Below are 19,487 nucleotides of genomic sequence, written 5' to 3'. Positions count from 1 at the left end.
TTGATTTCAGGAAGGCCTTTAAAGAAAATGCTTAAGAATAAAATAAAGAAATACCATTTATACAGTAGCCCAATGAGGTTAGTTTGAAGCTCATTTCAACAACTTTATTCAAAATGTGTTAATATTTGATTGATGTTATCTGAAAGACAGCTATTTCACTGTTTTCCATATCATTAAATAATTTTTCACGAATAACTTGAAAAAGAAGTTAAGTTATCTCAGATTTGGGATGTTCTGTCCATTGCCATTATCTCCTACCATTAAAGAGGCTATTGATGGTTTTAAAAAAAAAGGTTCCAGGATTAATATATTATAGAAGATTTCTAGGGTCAAGAAATTTGGGAAACTCTGGGTTAAGCAAAGTTAAACAAGTTTCTTTGCTTCAATATTTCTCACCAACATTAAAGTGCTAATCAGCATCAAAAACATTCAAAGGGAATTTCTGTGTTCAGCACTGAAAATAAAAAAAATTTTTTTTCATGTTGCATATTTATAAGACAGGTTCTGCAGAATACTTTCAGGGGAAATGCTGGGCTAAATAATTCTAATCTTAATCTAAAAAAATTCAATTTGCCTTCATTCTATATGAAACCTTGAAAGAACTGAGTTGATAGTACAATTCAAATATAAATTTTTCATAAGGATGAAATAATTTTTAAAAAATCACAATTTACCACAAAGGTCTTCCTTTTTCAGAGATGACGTATCATTATTGTATTATAAATACTTAAGTGATTTAAATGATCTAGCCCAAGTTCAGTCTCTGACAAGGCACTAACCATATGGAAAAGGGTGGTTAAAGTTAAGAACAACTCCTCCCCCTGAAATATCTAAATTCCTTTAACAACATGTTATAGGCCGAAGAATTTGTCTAAACATTTCTGAAAGCTATTTATAGTAAAAGCTGTTCTAACTCTTGGAGTACTAAGCTCCAAAAGTTGGATTTTTTTCCTATTGCCTTGAGCAAGCTTCTTAAATCCAATATGATCCAGTTTTTTATTCATCTATAAAATAGGAATCATAATCATAGGGCTGTTGTGAAGATTGAATTAAAAGAAATAATCCAGCACCATTGCCTGGCACATTATAAAAACTCAATAATGATTAAGCATAATTTTTATCACAAAAAACAGTACTTTGTTTTTCTTTGATCTACAATTACCCCCCACTTCGTTTGAATGGTATGATGTGTGTGAATTACCTAGCACTGTGCCTAGTAGTTTGTGACACAATTAAAATGGTAGTAAAGGTGCTTGTGGTCTTACATTATACATAGTTACCTCTTAATTGATTAAAAAGGTAGTAATTTTCATCAAAAAGCCTTTCATTCTGCCCTATCTCAACAAATTTGGAGTCTAAAACATAGGAAATATTGGGTCATTGGAACTAGGAATTACTTGGTACTGAATCTTTCATAACCACTTCTCGTTATAGCATTTATTAGTGTCTATATACACATATTAAAAAAAATGAGTCTCACAGAAACAGATTCATAGAGATAGAATACAAACTTGTGGTTGCCAGGGGGACAGGGGGTGGGAAGGGACGGACTGGAATTTCAAAATGTAGAATAGATAAGATTGTACTGTGTAGCACAGGGTGGCTCACAGTGAAAGAGAATGTGACAATGAATGTATATATGTTCATGTATAACTGAAAAATTGTGCTCTACACTGGAATTTCACACAACACTGTAAAATGACTATAACTCAATTAAAAAAATTTTTTTAAAAATGAATCTCAGAAATGCTCAGGGATTTGTTTAGGGTATTCAACAAACCAGTAATCAAGTAACAAAACACACTGTTCAAATATCTCACTTACAGACCTACTAGTAGACAGTTGCTGGTGATGAGTACTAATCCCTTTCTTAAAAAGTTACCTAAACAACAACAACAACAATAAAAGATGCCAAATTGCTTTTCTGCAGTAATAAAACTATCAAAAGAAAAGAAATATGAAAGTATAAAGGAAAGGTCACTCTACTGTAGGGTTAAAATATGCATTAGTAAGTAAGAGAAAGATGGAGAAAAAAAGTTTAGCTTAGCAATTAGAGCAAATGATTTTGACAAAAATGTCAAACAAGACCATCATCTGCTTAATAAAGTAGTGACAGTGGAGTCACAAAGCACCTTTATGAAAATATAGATGTACTTATGAACAGAAGAGAAAGGGTCCTATTTAAAGCAGGAGAAAGAGCAGAGACTCCAAAGTGTTCTTTGCATTCTTTTCATCTGGATACTAAATAAATAGTGTCCACTATTTATTTAGTATCCAGATGAAATAAATTAAGAAAAAGAAAAAAGTTTGAATAGAATTCTCCTTCCACTAAACGTCTAAGTGGTTTCTCTAGCAAAATAAAGCAAGCAAGATATCTTGCTGTCTTTGCAGTCTCCTAGTTAAAATATACTCTTTACTCTTACTAAGTACATTTATATATTTTCATAATGGATTACTACAGACAACACAGACAACCTGTATATATGCACTGTTCATCTTGGATCAAGAGGAGCTAGCAAGGTAGTATTCATTTACAAACTAGGATAAACTTCCACAGGCCTTAAACTTTTTTAAACATTTCTCCTTTTTTAAACATTTCTCTTTTTTTGAACATTTCTCTTTCCCAAACTATTTATATTTACACATCTATTTTCTCCAAAATCTACATAACTATGTTATTATATATTTGTTCATATATTTATATAGGGCATAATAATTTAAATGGTCAAAAGCCTAGAACTTTGCCCTAGCCATTTCCTTATCAATAAGCCATCTTCTACTTTTTAGTCTCCCATTGGCTTTAAGACTAACTTCTGGCTTCATTCTTGTGAAGTATGCATTAGTTTCACAGTTCAATTCAGTCAGCTTCTGATGGGTGACATTAAGAAATTAGAATGAGGCCAGGATGCACTCAGATTGACGCCAAGTTCAGAAAATGGAATTAGAAGTGAGAACAATGCCAAGGTAAACTAAGCCACCTTTTACTTACAGCTGACACGTGCTGCAAGAGACACATGACATCAATCATATCTGCAAGGATAAGAAGTCTGGTAACTGCAGCCAACAAGGCACGGGCGGCTTGAACCACAGCCTCCCTTTTCGGGAGATAACAGGGGTCATCTGCAAATCTCTCAGCTGATACTTTCAGAGCTTCACCTGAAACACATAACCCCAAAGAAGTTATGCTTTAAGATTCACTTATGCCTGTTTCAGCATTTATCATCTAACCTAACTCCAAGTACATTCCATGACTAAGCATAATATTAAAATACTGTCAGTTGACACTAGAACATCGGACTCTTAATAACAATGCAGTTTTAAATTGACATTTGTTTTTGATAAATGCTCTGGAGTTTAAGAAGCATGATACCATTTTCCTGCAAGAAAATTGTGCTCTATTGACTAGCAACATCTAATAAAATTGCTGTCAACTTCTGCATTTGCTGAATCTCATTTGCTATGAAAAGTTTCATTACTAAGACTTCAACTGGAAACAATCTTGTTTATAAAAATTAGGTGAATTTTCATTGAGTTATTTTCCAACTCAATGGATGCTAGAAAAGAGCTAGCCTTTAAGATAATAAGATAGGAGCTCTCTGATAAAAGTTTAAGATAGGCAGATTTATCCTAAACTGTCGATATAATGAATAAACTATACCCTAAACTTAGTCACAGAAATAATATTTCATAATACTTGTTAGAGAAATATGTTCACTATCTTTAAGGTTTTTTTCACTTAAAATTAAAATTTTATTATAAAAGTAGCATGTATTCATTTATTTTTAAAAGTTCAGAAAGGTATAAAATGAAGAGAGAAAGTTCCTCTTTATCCCCCCCCCAGTAACATAATGATTAAAGATTTACCACATCCACTATTTTTAAAACTTTTCAATTTAAACTTATTTTTATCATAAAAGCAATATGTTGTCATTAATATAGTTCACCATACTAAAAAGTATAGAGCAAAAATTTTTAGTTTCCATACTAATCTCAAAAAACACCCATTAAGTTCTTGTATATCTATCCAGAAATTTTTCTATGAATGTATGTTTTAAGTGTGTGCATATGTATATATATGTACACTTGTAAATTCATATATATTTATTTTATGACTTATTAGTATATTCATATACATTCATATATTTGAAAGATTTTAGGTCATAAGAAAACACATTACATGTTATGAATGAAACATACAGAAGATATAGATTCTTTTCACGAATAGAAATGCTGACAAAGGGGCAAATAAATTTTAAGTTTTGATATACATTGCCAAAACAGTCTCAAAACACAGCCATCTCACCGACAACATATGAAAGGGCCTGTCTTATCTACCCTACTCCATGAACAGTTTGTTTTCATTTATTCATGAACTTCAGCATAAAGAAAATGAAATAAACTATGATTATTAAAAATAACAAAGACTAGTGCTCCTTATTGTGGACAAAACCTGTAAAGGGTCTGAGGCTGTCTCAGCATGTTAATATATTACATTTAGCTCTCTTAACTACAAGAGAGCAATACCTAGTTAGGAATTCAGACTCTTAAGTCAGACACTTCTGAGATCAAATTCTTATCTGCCACTTCTAGTTTTGAGACCTTGGACACTTATATACTTTCAGTATTCTTATCCATAGGAAAGGGATAAAAATATTACTTTTCTCACATTGTTTCTGGGATGTTTAAGTGAAATATATTTTATAACACATATTTAGCACAGTATCTGAACATGAAAGGCACTCAATATTAGCTGTTATATTCTCAGGAAATTTCTCATAGAGATGGTCAATTTTTAAGACCAGTAAATGGTGATTTTTCTGTGTTTCTCTGCAAGTCAGAATTGCTGCTAGAAGACTGTGAAAAATTAAAGTGACCTCCAAAATTAAGACAGCAAATGAATTCCCACAAGAACATTATCTTTTTTGTCATGATTCTGAATTGTAAAGTTATGATAGCGTTTGTGGAATACTGTCTTTGACTTCATATTCTAAAATTAAATATATATCAAAAAAGAACTATGTGTTCTTGACTCTCAGAATGTTGGGATGTTGAACAACTAGCTGAAGAGCCATACTCAGAAAAAGATCATTTAAACATTAAAAAACTATTACAGTCTTTGTCTCTGTTAAGGTAGTATGAAGAGCCAGCCAAGTAGCATTGTTGGGAGAAAAAACGTCACTCCTGAAATACACTGATAAAGATGCAGTAAGTAAACTTCCTATTACTGGACTTAACACTCTCCTTCCTCTGAAATACTCCCAATCCTTTTCAGCTGGTTTCAGTTCATACTTGCGGTCTCAACATAAACACAATTTCCTCAGGAAGACAGACCCCCATTACTGAGGCAGGTCTTATAACAGAACTCTATGCTTCCTATCATAACCCCCATCAGCATTTATTGTAATAACTTGTATCAAAGACTGTTTTTCCTTCTGAATCATAAGACTGTACAAGTAAGAGCTGTACTGGTCCTGGTTACCACAATATTCACTGGGTCTAGAAAAGCACTTACTATTTTGAATATATTCCAAACATTGAATATGTTTTGCTGAATGAATATGTGAATGAACATTATTCAATTTTCCTTTGACAAATTTTTGTTCCTCCTTATGTAACATAACTCCATCCTAGGCATCCATGATCTAGAGCAATTTCACTGACCAAGAAGTTCACAAGTGAGAGTCAACAAACACTATAATATAATCTAAGCAGGGCTCAGGTAGAGACCTGTAAGAGGCACAGAGGAGGAAGACCTACCTCCACCTGAGGTGTCAGAGGACACACAAGAAATATTCTAGGTAAGAGCAATATGTTCCAGCTACTGACAAAGATAGACAATTTATAGAATTTAGCCAGTTCCCTGTCAAATTGCCTTATGTCTGAAGAAAATGGCTATGTTTCCTAATTAAATAGAAAAAAAGTACAGCAAATTTCCTGTCTAGAATATTAGCATCCATGCTTTATAAAGTCTACATGTAGGGAGTCTATTCTTTTGAAATGTAATTCCCAATTTTCTTATAACATTTTTACCTTAAAGTTTAATAAAAAGGAAATTTCACTTTTAAAATACATATAAATAAAAAATACATCTTTCCTTCAAGAAATCTCATTCCATACATGAAAGCAATTTACTAAATATCATGAAAATACCATAAGAATTAAATTCAGAAAGTTACTTTCTACTGAGTTCATTTTGTTCCTTTCCTATCAAATATGCTTTTTTTAATCTTCAAAAAATCCGTTATAAGATGCCTGCTTGAATATATTACTAAGGTATAAATTTTACAAAGATTTATACAAGTACATCTTGTACATATAAAAGTATAATGTATGAAAACTTCTGCATATACAAAAGTCCAATGTACAAAGGTTCTATATGATCATATGAATAAACTTCAAAGTAAAAAAAAGTTCTTAGCCAAACAGACACACTACAAACTATTCTTCACTTTACAAAAGATACATGCATGGTTCTTTTAAATAGTAAGTTGCTTTGGTACATTCAGAAGTACAACTCCACTTTCTTATGGTGATTACAAACATGAAAAATCAAAGAAAACAATATATAAGCAAAACATCCAGAGAAAGAGGAACAATCAAAATGAAAATGGACAAGTACTAAAGATCAAATTTCCTTCAACTTTTATAATTAACATTATATTTATGATTCAATTAAGATTTCTAGTTATGCCTTTAGCCACTCTTCTGTGTGTGTTTTAATATACCATACACATGTAACATGCACTAGTACATAATAATTGATTCAATATATAATAACATACTGTGGTATAATGGAGTTCCCAGCCTGAGACTGGGCACTAGGGGTTTGGTTTTATTTGTTTTTAATTGGGAAACAGCCATTTCAAATATGAAAGCTCCTAAGACATAGGAGCTTAAATTTAACTTTGAAGCAAATTGACCTCTTTTTTTTTTTGTTATGTGGAGGGGAGGGGGCAGTGTATGTGAAGGGTCGGGGAAGGGGAGGCACAACAAAGAGGGAAGAATGACTTCAACTAAGCCCCAAACTAAAAAAGCAAAGACCCTCTTTTAAAATGTTTGAGCCAGTTTGATTGCAAGGAGTAAAAATGTTTTGTATGATAAAGAACACTTTATCATGGCAAAGGGAAGAGCTGAAAAGCTAGCCACTGCTGTGTGGACTCAGACTTGGGAGCTACAAGGACATCAGCAGGACTTTCGGACTCAGAATGTAGCTACCTTAAGTTGCCATTGTACGCTATTGGTCATATTTTATTTCCTTTTCATTACCTTCGAACTCCCAATAAAGTCTTATTAAAGTTATACTTTGGTTCCAATCAAGGCAGAAGAATAAAGACCAGATTTCTTTCTCACCTGAAACAACAAAAAAATGGACCAAATGTATAAAAAAGTAGTTGTGAAGGCAGTGGGCATTGGACAATAAAGGACGGTAATCCCTGAGAAATGGGAAACAAAATAGAATGAGCCATCTGACAGCCCTAGCTTACTGCCTTGAGAGACTTTCCAGGCCACAGATAGGGATGGGAAACTAAGACAGAGCCTGACAAACACTCTGAACTGAAGAGACAAAACTGAGAGTCCAGAGAGAATATGGCAGCTAAAGTACACAGGGCAGAGAATGAGAAAAAAGACAGCTACTCAGATCTGCAGAGGCTCCCCCTTGAATATTCCCTGGATCAACCCATACGTGGGAAGAGGTTGCCCAAGGTGAGGAAAAGAACCATACAAAAGGATTTGAAGTAACAGTACAGAGAACTGAGAACAATGCTTGTTCCCACTACCAGAATGGAAAATTTCATGACTCATGGGACATTGGGTAAAGTACATAGAGGGGTCTTGTCTCACTAGTGGGGAGAAATTAGCCCTGGATATTGCCCCAGTCCCCTGACAAAGAAATTCAAAGGGAGTAGAATTCCCACCTTCGAGGCCAGCAGCTGTCATGTATCAGAGAACAGCTGTGGCCATGTAAAGTTAACAGCAGGACAGCATATTGAATTAACTTATGTGGAAGGACATAGGCAACCTGCCACCAAGACCTGCAACACTGAGAACAATCAAAATGAGTTGAATACATTGATAGGGCTAATTCCATAAAATTATAAATTTTTATAAAATATAAAATTTTATGGGGCTAGTTTCTACAAAACTGATGGAAACATCTCCTAATATCATAGTTGAGATATAGTAGAAGCTCTTTTAAGAGCCCTCCTCTTAACCATCTCTCTAAACTAATCAACTCTTTTTATTTCCTCTCAGCAAAATATTAATGATTCCTCCTTCCCACTCAGTACCAAAGGATTATCTCAAGTATACTGGAACCTTTCTGTTCCCACTAATTAAATCTGTTAGTTTATTCCCCAACTTTTTCATGTAAGTTGTAATCATAAATATGTAATTTTATTCAGTATATAAACATCAAATAATAGTACAAAACAGTCTGTCATTTCTTGAAAAGTAATTTGAATGCTTAGAGATAATAAAGGTGAGTTAGTAAATTGTTGTCAAATTGAGTGTGGAAGAAAAAAAATGGTAAAAGTTGGAGTGAAGCAAGGGAGAGAATTATAAAATATCAAGGATTCTACAGTTCAGTAGCTTCTCAAGTGTCATTAAGTTTTCTTCCATAAAAACACCAAAGTAGGAAATCTTAATCCATGTAATATGGGTGTGATTTAGGCAAAAGCGATTCTTTGAGACTCACTCAACAGACCTGTACTAAAAATAGGCCAGGGCCAAATATCAAGCTAATGTTCATGTTACATTCATTAAGATTAAGATAAAATATTTAAGGTAGGGGTGTGAGAGAGTGTGTGTGTGTGTGTGTAGAAAAGCTAATGAACTTTTTACTTCCAATAATGAGAACAAGTATATTTGGAAGCAAAAATTGTACATTGTATCTTAAAATACTGGAAATATCTTTAAATTTCAATCCTATTTAGGTAAATTTTAATTATATATTTAGATATAAAAATGTATAACTCCATGCCAAAAAAACCTTTATTAATATCTTTTTATGTGTAAAATATTTTACACAATAGATCTATAAACTATCCATCTAAATAAATTTCAATATAAAGGGAGCTTCTAAAACAGAGCAAATGATGACACTTCAGAATTTCGAAGATGATTAATTATTTTTAAAAATTGCCAAAGAACTGATAAAGTAATTTCATGTCATATTTTATATTGACAATAATTTTAAGGTAATAAAATACATAATATATTTGAGTATTGTATTTAAGATTGCAATTCCTACATTATATTCTAGTGTTAGAAATATTATATACTTAAAGACATATATTTATTATAAAACAAAGTGACAACACAACAGAGCAATCCATATTGTAAAACAAACAATAAAGAGATAATAGTATAGATTTACAACTTCATTAAATGTTCAAACTTTGAGCAGAACTAGCTGCCCACAATTGCTGTCTATTGAATTTTTCTCCAAATAACCTATTGACTAATATACCACCAGTAAACATTTTCTCTATTATTCTTGATGCCAATTTAATTCTTTGAAAGGAAAAACTAAACTTACAACTATGATGCCAGACTAAAGTTAATAGCCCATTATTTTTTTCCCAATATTTCCTTTTCTGGCTAAATCTGAGCAAGCTTAGCTTCTATGATATTGTGCTGAATTAGCAAAATCTTGTCTCCTTTATTTTTTTTTATATCTCCTGAAAGAATGTCGTTTTAGGGCTTTTGAAACTGACAGTGGCAATGCTAACTGATGCTATTCTAAGAAGTGATACTTAACCCTTACAAGAGCACATTCACTCATGTAACAAATATTTCTTGAGCAATACAGTACGCAAAGCACTATGGAGTATATAATGATGACTAACACAAGGACTCCATCAGATGTCCCCAAATAGGAAAACAAAGCATTTTAATCAGAAGATTCTTTTGTTTGGTTTTAAATGTCAACATATTCAGATATATTCCCTTAAAGTATAATAAAACAGAATTCCATAGCACTAGAAAAGCATACATATATATCACAATAATGCTCCATATGCACAAATCCTTAAGTCTTTACTATTATTTTTTAAATCATTAAAAAGTTCTAGAGTCCAGAATCTAGTTCAAGATGACAACATAGGAGGATCATCTTCCCATGAACACACCAAATATGCAGCTTCATACAGAACAACTTTCTCTGAAAAAAAATCTAAAAACTGTCTACTCATCAGGTAAATGAAGGAAGGCCCACATCAAAGTGGTAGGAGGGGCTGGCACACAATCTCATCAGGAACCCGGTTCCCAGCGCAGCAAACCAGAGTCGGGAGGGAACTCAACTCCCAGAGTTCTTCCCCGAGGAGGTAAGGCTTTGAAACCTACATAAGCAACCCAACTTTTAAGATTTGCACCTGAGAAATGAGCCCTCAAGATACCTAGCTCTGAAAACCAATGGGACCAGCATTCATGAGACCTACAAACCTATAACAAACTGAGAAGTGGCTCTTGCAGGGCTGATACATGGACTTACCTGCCCAGCTCAGAGACGTCCAGACTTCATGCACTTGAGGCTCATTTGCTAATCCTAAGGCAACAGCCTGACAGGCAGGCATCTAATTTTTCTAATTTAGCACACATCCAGAGGCCTGCTGGCAGGCAGGAACCATCTTTGCCCTCTCTCTCTGCCTCGCTCTAGTCAGCATATGCCATCATCTCCACCCACCATGCTTTATTTTTCTTTTCTTTTTTCCCTTCAGGTGCAGTCTAGATGCTCTCCCTCTGCTTTTTTCCAGCCAGCAGGCACCATAGTCACACTCTCCTGCTGTGCTCCAGAGGGCCAGTATCTCACAGAGAAGAGCTTTTATACACATCTTGTGCCCCAGGCTTTATGTCTGCTGCCCCGGTTTTTGTGACTGTTGCCCAGGGTATGCCCTTCGATTGCCCAGCTCTGGAGGCCAAGAAGGCTCGCAATCTTGGGTCCAACAGAACTGCAACAATCAGCGAGATGGTCCTTAGCAGACTACCTCCCCCAGGGCACTACCCAGAGAGCGAGTGAAACACACGTCTGGTTTTTCTGTTGAAAGAGGCCTCTTTGCTTACCCAGGAACTTTGACCTGAGGGGTATGCCGCTGGTTTGATACACAACTAGCGGCCCACAAAGGTGCTCTCAAAGAACAGAGACCAGCAGACACAATCTTTGCGCTCTCCCTCTGCCCAGCTCCAGCTCACAGGAATCTCCCAGAAAGGAACATGTACCCTTTTCTGGCACCTTGAATTGTGTGGCTGCCACCAGGGGACACCTTTATATTGCCTGGCTTTGGTGGTCAGTGGGATTTATGCTCATGGGCGCCACAGGACCCCCACATGCTCCTGAACAACAAACAGGTCAAAAAGAAATCAAAAAATACCTTGAGACAAATGAAAATAGAAATAGAACATACTAAAACTTACGGGATGCAATTCTAAGAGGAAAGTTCATAACAATAAAGCCTATACTAACAAACAAGAAAGGTCTCAAATAAATAACCTAACTTTACACCTCATGAAATGAGAAAAAAAGAACAAATGAAGCCCAAAGTTAGTAGAAGAAAAGAAATAGCGAAGATCAGAGAAGACATTTTGAAGACTGAAAAGAACAATAGAAAAGATCAATGAAACTAAGAGCTGGTTTTTTGAAAAACCAGCTAATATTGGTACAAATTACTAGTAAAGAGATTGAATCAGTTAATTAAAAATCAACAAAAGTCCAGGACCAGATGACTTCACTGGTGAATTCTACTGAAAAGAAGAAGGAGAAGGAGAAGAAAGAAGAAAGAAGAAAGAAGGAGAAGGGGAAGGGGAATGGGAATGGGAAGGAGAGGGAGAAGGAGAAGGAGGAGAAGAAGGAGGAGGAGGAGGAGGAAAGGAAGGAGAGGAAGTAGAGGAAGGAGAGGAAGGAGAAGAAGAAGAAGGAGAAGAAGGAAAAGAAGAAAAGAAAACACTTCCAAAGGCCAGTATTTTATTTTACAAAGGCCATATTTTTCCAGGCCAGAATTACACTGATACCAAAACCAGACAAGCACACACAAGAAGATAAATGACAGCCAATATCCCAGATGAACTAGAGGTTAAAATACTCAACAAAACATTAGTAAACTGAATTCAATAATACTTTAAAACAATGATACACCATGGTCAAGTGAGATTTATTCCAGGGATGCAAGGATGGTTCAACATCCACAAATTAATCGATGTGATATACCACATTAACAAAATAAAGAATAAAAATCATATGATCATCTCAACAAATGCAGCAAGAGAATTTGACACAATTCATCATCCATTCATTCACACTTCCTGATATCAAACTATATTACAAAACTACAGTAATCAAGACAGTATGGTATCAAGATAAAAAACAAACACACAGATCAATGGTACTGAATAAAGAGCCCAGAGATAAACCCATGGTCAATTAATCTACACCAAATGAGCCAAGCATATATAATGGGGAAAGGACAGTCTCTTCAACAAATGGTTTTGGACAAACTGGATGGACACATGCAAAAGAATGAAACTGGACTGCTATCTTACACCATACACAAAAATCAACTCAAAATGGATTTAAAGTCTTGAACCTGAAACCATAAAACTCCTAGAAGAAAACATAGGCAGTAAACTCTTTGACTTTCGCCTTGGCAATAATTTTTTCGATTTGACACCAAAAGTAAAGGCAAAAACAGCATAAATAAACAAGTGGGATTATTTCAAACTAAAAAGCTTTGCAAAGCAAAGAAATTCAACAACAGAATGAAAAGACAACCTCAAGAAAGGGAGAAAATACTTGTAAATCATAATCTGATCAAGGCTTAATATCCAAAATATATGAAGAACTCATACAGCTCACTAAAAAAGACACAGATAATCCAATTAAAAGTTGGGGAGATGAACTGAATAGACATTTTTCCAGAGAAGACATACAGATGGCCAACAGGTACATGAAAAGATGCTCGACATCACTAGTCATCAGGAAAATGCAAATCAAAACCACAAGGAGATAGCACCTCACACCTGTGAGAATGGCCAGCATTAAAAGAGAGAGAGAAAACATGGAAATCTGTCACATTCCTATATACTAACAATAAATTATCAAAAAGATAAATTAAGAAAACAATACCATTTATAATCACATTAAAAAGAATAAAATACCTAGAATAAATCTAACTAAGGAGGTAAAAGATCTATACTCAGAAAACTATAAGATACTGGTGGAAGAAACTGAGGAGGATACAAACAGATGGAAAAATATACCATGGTCATGGACTGGAAGAATTAATATTGTTAAAATGACCATACTAACCAAGGCAATCTACAGATTGAATGCAATTTCTATCAAAATACCAATGGCATTTAGAACTAGAACAAATAATTCTAAAATCTGTATAGAGAAGAGGCAAGATGGCGGAGTAGAAGGACGCTCGTAAGTCACCCTCTCCCACAAATACACCAAGACCCACATCTACAGACCCACTCAGCCAACCAGAGCACCTGCGGAACTCCGACAGAACATCGCCCTCTTCAAAAGATAAAGATGCCAAAAATCTGGTAGGAGAAAAGGAAAAAAGAAAGAACAAAAGGCAAAGCAGCGCGGGACGGGTCCCGCGGGGAGGGAGCGGCAGAGGAGGACTGGCGCGCGCTCGCTGGGTCTCCCCTCTCCAACTGAGAGGCCAGCGGGACGGAGGGGGAGCCTCCGAGGCTCGAATCTGTACAGAGCAGCCCTTGTCTGACAGAACTAAGTTAAACCTGCACAGAGCGTTCCCCCGACACCCAGCCTGAGATGCAGGCTGGCAGCGGCGGGCAGGGCCAGGCTGCACAAGCCGGGCGGAGGACGGGGGCGGCTGCACGGAGGCAGCCCCGGGGGACTGAAAGGGTCTGGGCGCCATGGCTGTGGGTGTACAGGACAGAACAACCTGGGCCCTCCATAAAACAGCAAGATTGATGTGCTCTCGGGGGAAGGGTACATACCCCCATCTCTGAAAACCCGCGGAAACTTTTCAGGGGAAGAGAGGGCGGGGCTCAGGCACAGCCGCCATATTCTCCGGCGCTTAGCACCCAGGCGGGGGCAGGGGCGAAACCTGCATCCGCACTGAAGGGCTTAGCAGCCTCAAAGGCCAGACTGAGACGGGCCTACAGCCCGGGGCAGATAGGATCCTTCCATCCTGGTCCCTCAGAGAACTTGCTCCACAAAGACAAACACGGAGCTGGGTCTTGGCTTGAAGCTGGGTCTTGGCTCGGAGCAAGGACAAGGCTGTCCCTCGGTCTTCCCCGAGCCAACCCCCGGAGCGCCAACCGGGTCGGAGCGCGCAGCCGCACAGAGCAGCGGAGCTACCGGCGGCGCAGGTAGAGGGAGAGCGGCCTGTCGGGCAGGAGCACAGCCCCTGACCGAGGTGCTGGGAGGGGGTACGACCCGCCCTCCTGCCTGGCCAGTCTGCAACATCTGACTGCGGCATCCGGAGGTGCAGTGACCCGCCCGCCCACAGCAGAGGAGAGCTGCATCTGACCCCGTGTTAGGAGGAAGCGCGATCGGCTTGCCGACAGGTGCTGGGAGCAGCACAGAAGAGGGCGCCAAAGGAGGGCCTATGAAAACAAGCTGTTTCCAAAACAGGATGAAGACAGAAGGACTTCACATTAAAAGCACACAGACTCCAGGAGAACACCGACAACCCCTTTTTTTTTTTTTAAATCTGTTTTTACCTGTTCTATTTTCTATTACTCTCTTAATTTTTACTTCTTAATTCATTTCTATTTCTCTTGGGTTTTGATGTCCTGTTATTGATTAGACACAGGATTCAAATACATCTATTCATCTCCCCACCCCTTTTTTTTTTAAAGGTTTTAAAAGGACATCTCAACCCAATTAATACTCTGCTTCAACTCGCTCTTATATTATTCATTATACACTGTTTTCAAACCCTCTTTCTCCCTTCTTTTAAAAATCTCTCTCTCTCTCTTATTTTTTTCTTATTTTTTTCTTTTTTTCCTAAGTTCTATTCCTAAATAGGCATTAGATAGATAAAATCCTTAAGATCCAAAATAGACAACTGATACTCCATAAACCACAGTGCCAGAGAGGTATGAGCAAGATGAAGAAGCAGAGAAACCTTTCCCAATTAAAAGAACAAGAGGAATCCCCTGAAAGAAAGATCAATGAAATAGACATCGATAGCCTACTAGATCAAGATTTCAAAAAAGGAGTGATCAAATTGCTGAAGGAATTAAAAGAGATAGTGTTTAGAGTATAAAATATGTCAAAAATGAAATTGAAGCTATAAAGAAGAGCCAAGTAGAATGGGTAAACTCATTGACAGAGATGAGGAATGATCTAATAGCTGTGCAAAGCCGACTAGTTAATGCAGAGGAACGAATCAGTGATCTAGAAGACAGGGCAATAGAAAGCACCCATTCAGAAGAACTACAAGATAAGCAAATAAAAAATAATGAAAATAGCATAAGGGACCTATGGGATAACATAAAGCGTCCCAATCTTCGCATAATAGGGGTCCCAGAAGGGGAAGAAGGATCAAAGGGGATTGAAAAGGTTTTCGAAGAAATCAAGGCTGAAAACTTCCCAAACTTAAAGAAGGAATCAGATATCCAAGTACAGGAAGCTCAGAGGGTCCCAAACAGGAAGAATCCAAATAGACCCACACCAAGACATATCATAAACAAGATGGCCAGAGTCAAGGATAAAGAAATGATTCTAAAGGCAGCAAGAGAAAAGCAAAGAGTGAATTACAAGGGAACCCCCATAAGGCTCTCGGCTGATTTCTCTACACAAACACTACAGGCCAGAAGGGAGTGGCAAGATATACTCACAAAGCCCTGAATGAAAAAAAGATGCAGCCTAGGATACTTTATCCAGCAAGGCTATCCTTAAGGATAGAAGGAGAAATAAAGAGTTTCACAGACAAAAAAAAGCTGCAGGAGTTTAGCAACACTAAACCCACGCTAAAAGAAATATTGAAAGGGCTATTCTAAATAGAAAAGCAGCAGGATGCTACAGAAATGAGAAACTCACAACTGGAAAGGTGATAACTCATGAATTACAAATAAAGAAAACATACAAATCACTAAGAGTGGGAGAGGGAGGCAGGGAAATATAGAATATTTTTTTTCTTTTTTAAATTTTTTTAACAGTAGGATGGGTTTGAGATCATGTTACTATCAGTTTAATAAAAACAGTTATAGTAATGGGTTAATAGATTTACAAAAAAGGGTAACCACAAGACAAAAATTTACAAGGGAGTCACAAAAATTAAATAAAATCCATGATAATACAAAGGAAAATTACCAAACCACAAAAGGAAGAAGAAAGGAACAAAGAGGATATACCAATTCAACTGCAAAGATAAGTTCAAAATGGCAATAAACACACATCTATCATTAATTACTGTAAATGTTAATGGACTAAATGCTCCAGTCAAAAGACATACAGTGGCAGACTGGATAATAAAGCAAGAACCTTCAATATGCTGCATACAAGAGACTTTAGGGAGAAGGACACATATAGATTGAGAGTGAAAGGATGGAAAAGGATATTCCATGCAAATGGAAAAGCCAAAAAAGCAGGTGTTGCAGTACTAATTTCAGACAAAATGGACTTTAAAACAAAGGCCATAAAGAAAGATAAAGAAGGACATTTTATAATGATTAAAGGAGTGATACAAGATGAAGATATTACACTCGTTAATATATATGCACCCAATATAGGAGCACCTAAGTACATACAAGAATTACTAACAGAGATAAAGGGGGATATTGATGGGAATACAATCATGGTTGGAGATTTTAACACTGCATTAACATCACTAGACAGATCTTCCAGACAGGAAATAAACAAGGCAACAGAGAAATTAAATACTACAATAGAAAAACTAGATTTGGTCGATATTTTCAGAGCATTACACCCCCAAAAAATAGGATATACATTCTTTTCAAGTGCACATGGAACATTTTCCAGGATCGATCATGTACTTGGGCACAAAAGAAACCTCAACAATTTTAAGAAGATAGAAATTATCTCAAGCATCTTTAATGACCACAATGCCATGAAACTGGAAATCAACAATAGAGGAACAAAGGAGAAAAAAAGGAAAGCATGGAGATTAAACAATATGTTATTGAAAAAACAATGGATCAATGAGGAAATCAAAGCTGAAATTAAAAAATACCTTGAGACAAATGATAATGAAAGCACAATCACTCAAAACCTATGGGACACAGCAAAGGCAGTGCTAAGAGGGAAGTTTATAGCAATACAGGCCTTCCTCAAAAAAGAAGAACAATCTCAAATAAACAAGTTAACCCACCACCTGAATCAATTAGAAAAAGAAGAACAAAAAGCCCCAAAAAGCAGCAGAAGGAAGGAAATAATAAAGATCAGAGAGGAATTAAATACAATAGAGATTAACAAGACCACAGAAAAAATCAACCGAACCAAAAGCTGGTTTTTTGAAAAAGTAAATAAAATCGACAAACCTCTGGCCAAACTCACAAAGAAGAAAAAAGAGAGAGCACAAACTAGCAAAATAAGAAAGGAAAATGGAGAAATTACAACAAACAAAATAGAAATACAGAATATCATACAAGAATATTATGAAAAACTATATGGAACCAAACTGGATAACCTAGAGGAGATGGACAAGTTTCTGGAAACATACTGTCCACCAAAACTGAATCAAGAAGAAACTGAACACTTGAACAATCCGATCACTAGAAAGGAAATAGAAATAGCAATTAAAAACCTCCCTACAAATAAAAGTCCAGGACCAGATGGCTTCACCGGGGAATTCTACCAAACACACAAAGAAGAACTCATACCAGTCCTTCTCAAACTCTTCCAGACGATTGAAAAGGAGGGAATACTCCCAAACTCATTCTGTGAGGCCACCATCACCCTGATACCAAAACCAGGCAAAGACACTACAAAAAAAGAGAATTATAGGCCAATATCACTGATGAACATAGATGCAAAAATTCTCACCAAAATTTTAGCAAATAGAATCCAACAACACATAAAAAAGATTATACATCATGACCAAGTGGGGTTCATCCCAGGGACACAAGGCTGGTTCAACATACGCAAATCAATCAATGTAATACATCACATCAACAAGAGAAAGGACAAAAACCACATGATCATCTCAATCAATGCAGAAAAAGCATTTGATAAAATTCAACATCCATTTATGATAACAACTCTCGCCAAAGTGGGTATAGAGGGAACATATCTCAACATAATAAAAGCTATATATGACCACCTACAGCCAGCATAGTACTCAATGGTGAAAAACTCAAAAGCTTCCCACTAAAATCTGGGACAAGACAAGGATGCCCACTATCACCCCTCCTATTCAACATAGTCCTGGAAGTCCTAGCCACAGCAGTTAGGCAAAAGAAAGAAATAAAAGGGATCCAAATTGGAAAAGAAGAGGTAAAAGTGTCATTATACGCTGATGACATGTTATTATATATAGAAAACCCTAAAAGGTCCACACAAAAGCTACTAGAGCTGATTGAAGAATTCAGCAAGGTAGCAGGTTACAAAATTAACGTTCAAAAATCAGTTGCATTTCTTTACACTAACGATAAATCAACAGAAAAAGAAAGTAAAGAAACAATCCCCTTTAAAATAGCACCTAAAGTAATAAAATATCTGGGAATACATCTAACCAAGGAGGTGAAAGAATTATACACAGAAAACTATAAACCATTGATGAAGGAAATTAAAGAAGACTTTAAAAAATGGAAAGATATTCCATGCTCCTGGATTGGAAGAATCAATATTGTTAAAATGGTCACACTGCCCAAGGCAATCTACAGATTTAATGCAATTCCTATCAAATTACCCAGGACATATTTCACAGAACTAGAACAAATCATAATAAAATTTATATGGAACCATCAAAGACCTAGAATTGCTAAAGCATTACTGAACAGAAAGAAAGAGGCTGGAGGAATAACTCTCCCAGACTTCAGACAATACTATAGAGCTACAGTCATCAAGACAGCATGGTATTGGTACCAAAACAGACATATAGACCAAAGGAACAGAAAGAGAGCCCAGAATGAACCCACAAACTTTTGGTCAACTCATCTTCGACAAAGGAGGCAAGAATATACAATGGAATAAAGACAGTCTCTTCAGCAAATGGTGTTGGGAAAACTGGACAGCAGCATGTAAAACAATGAAGCTAGAACACTCCCTTACACCATATACAAAAATCAACTCAAAATGTATTAAAGGCTTAAACATAAGACAAGATACAATAAACCTCCTAAAGGAAAACATAGGCAACACATTATCTAACATACATTTCAAAAATTTTCTCCTAGAAGAAATAAAAGCAAGAATAAACAAATGGGACCTAATGAAACTTACAAGCTTCTGCACAGCAAAGGAAACCAGAAGTAAAACAAGAAGGAAACCTACGGAATGGGAGAAAATTTTTGCAAGTGAAACCGACAAAGGCTTGATCTCCAGACAT

At 36.2% G+C, this 19,487-nt stretch overlaps 1 protein-coding gene across 3 annotated transcripts in view; it reads right to left on the bottom strand.

The window, feature by feature from the left end:
- The window catches only part of CTNNA3 (catenin alpha 3), a 1,353,918-nt gene that overhangs the window by 1,232,884 nt on the left and 101,547 nt on the right, over positions 1–19,487 (bottom strand). For all 3 annotated transcript variants that reach the window (XM_031682182.2, XM_072971428.1, XM_072971429.1), the window contains one exon: positions 2,990–3,156. In XM_031682182.2, coding sequence (XP_031538042.1) covers positions 2,990–3,156 — 167 coding nt within the window. The remainder of the gene's footprint in view (positions 1–2,989; positions 3,157–19,487) is intronic.

Source organism: Vicugna pacos, chromosome 11, assembly GCF_048564905.1.
Source record: "Vicugna pacos chromosome 11, VicPac4, whole genome shotgun sequence".
NCBI lineage: Eukaryota > Metazoa > Chordata > Mammalia > Artiodactyla > Camelidae > Vicugna > Vicugna pacos.
Note: the sequence above shows the minus strand (reverse complement) of the source record. Positions and strands in the feature narration are given on the sequence as shown.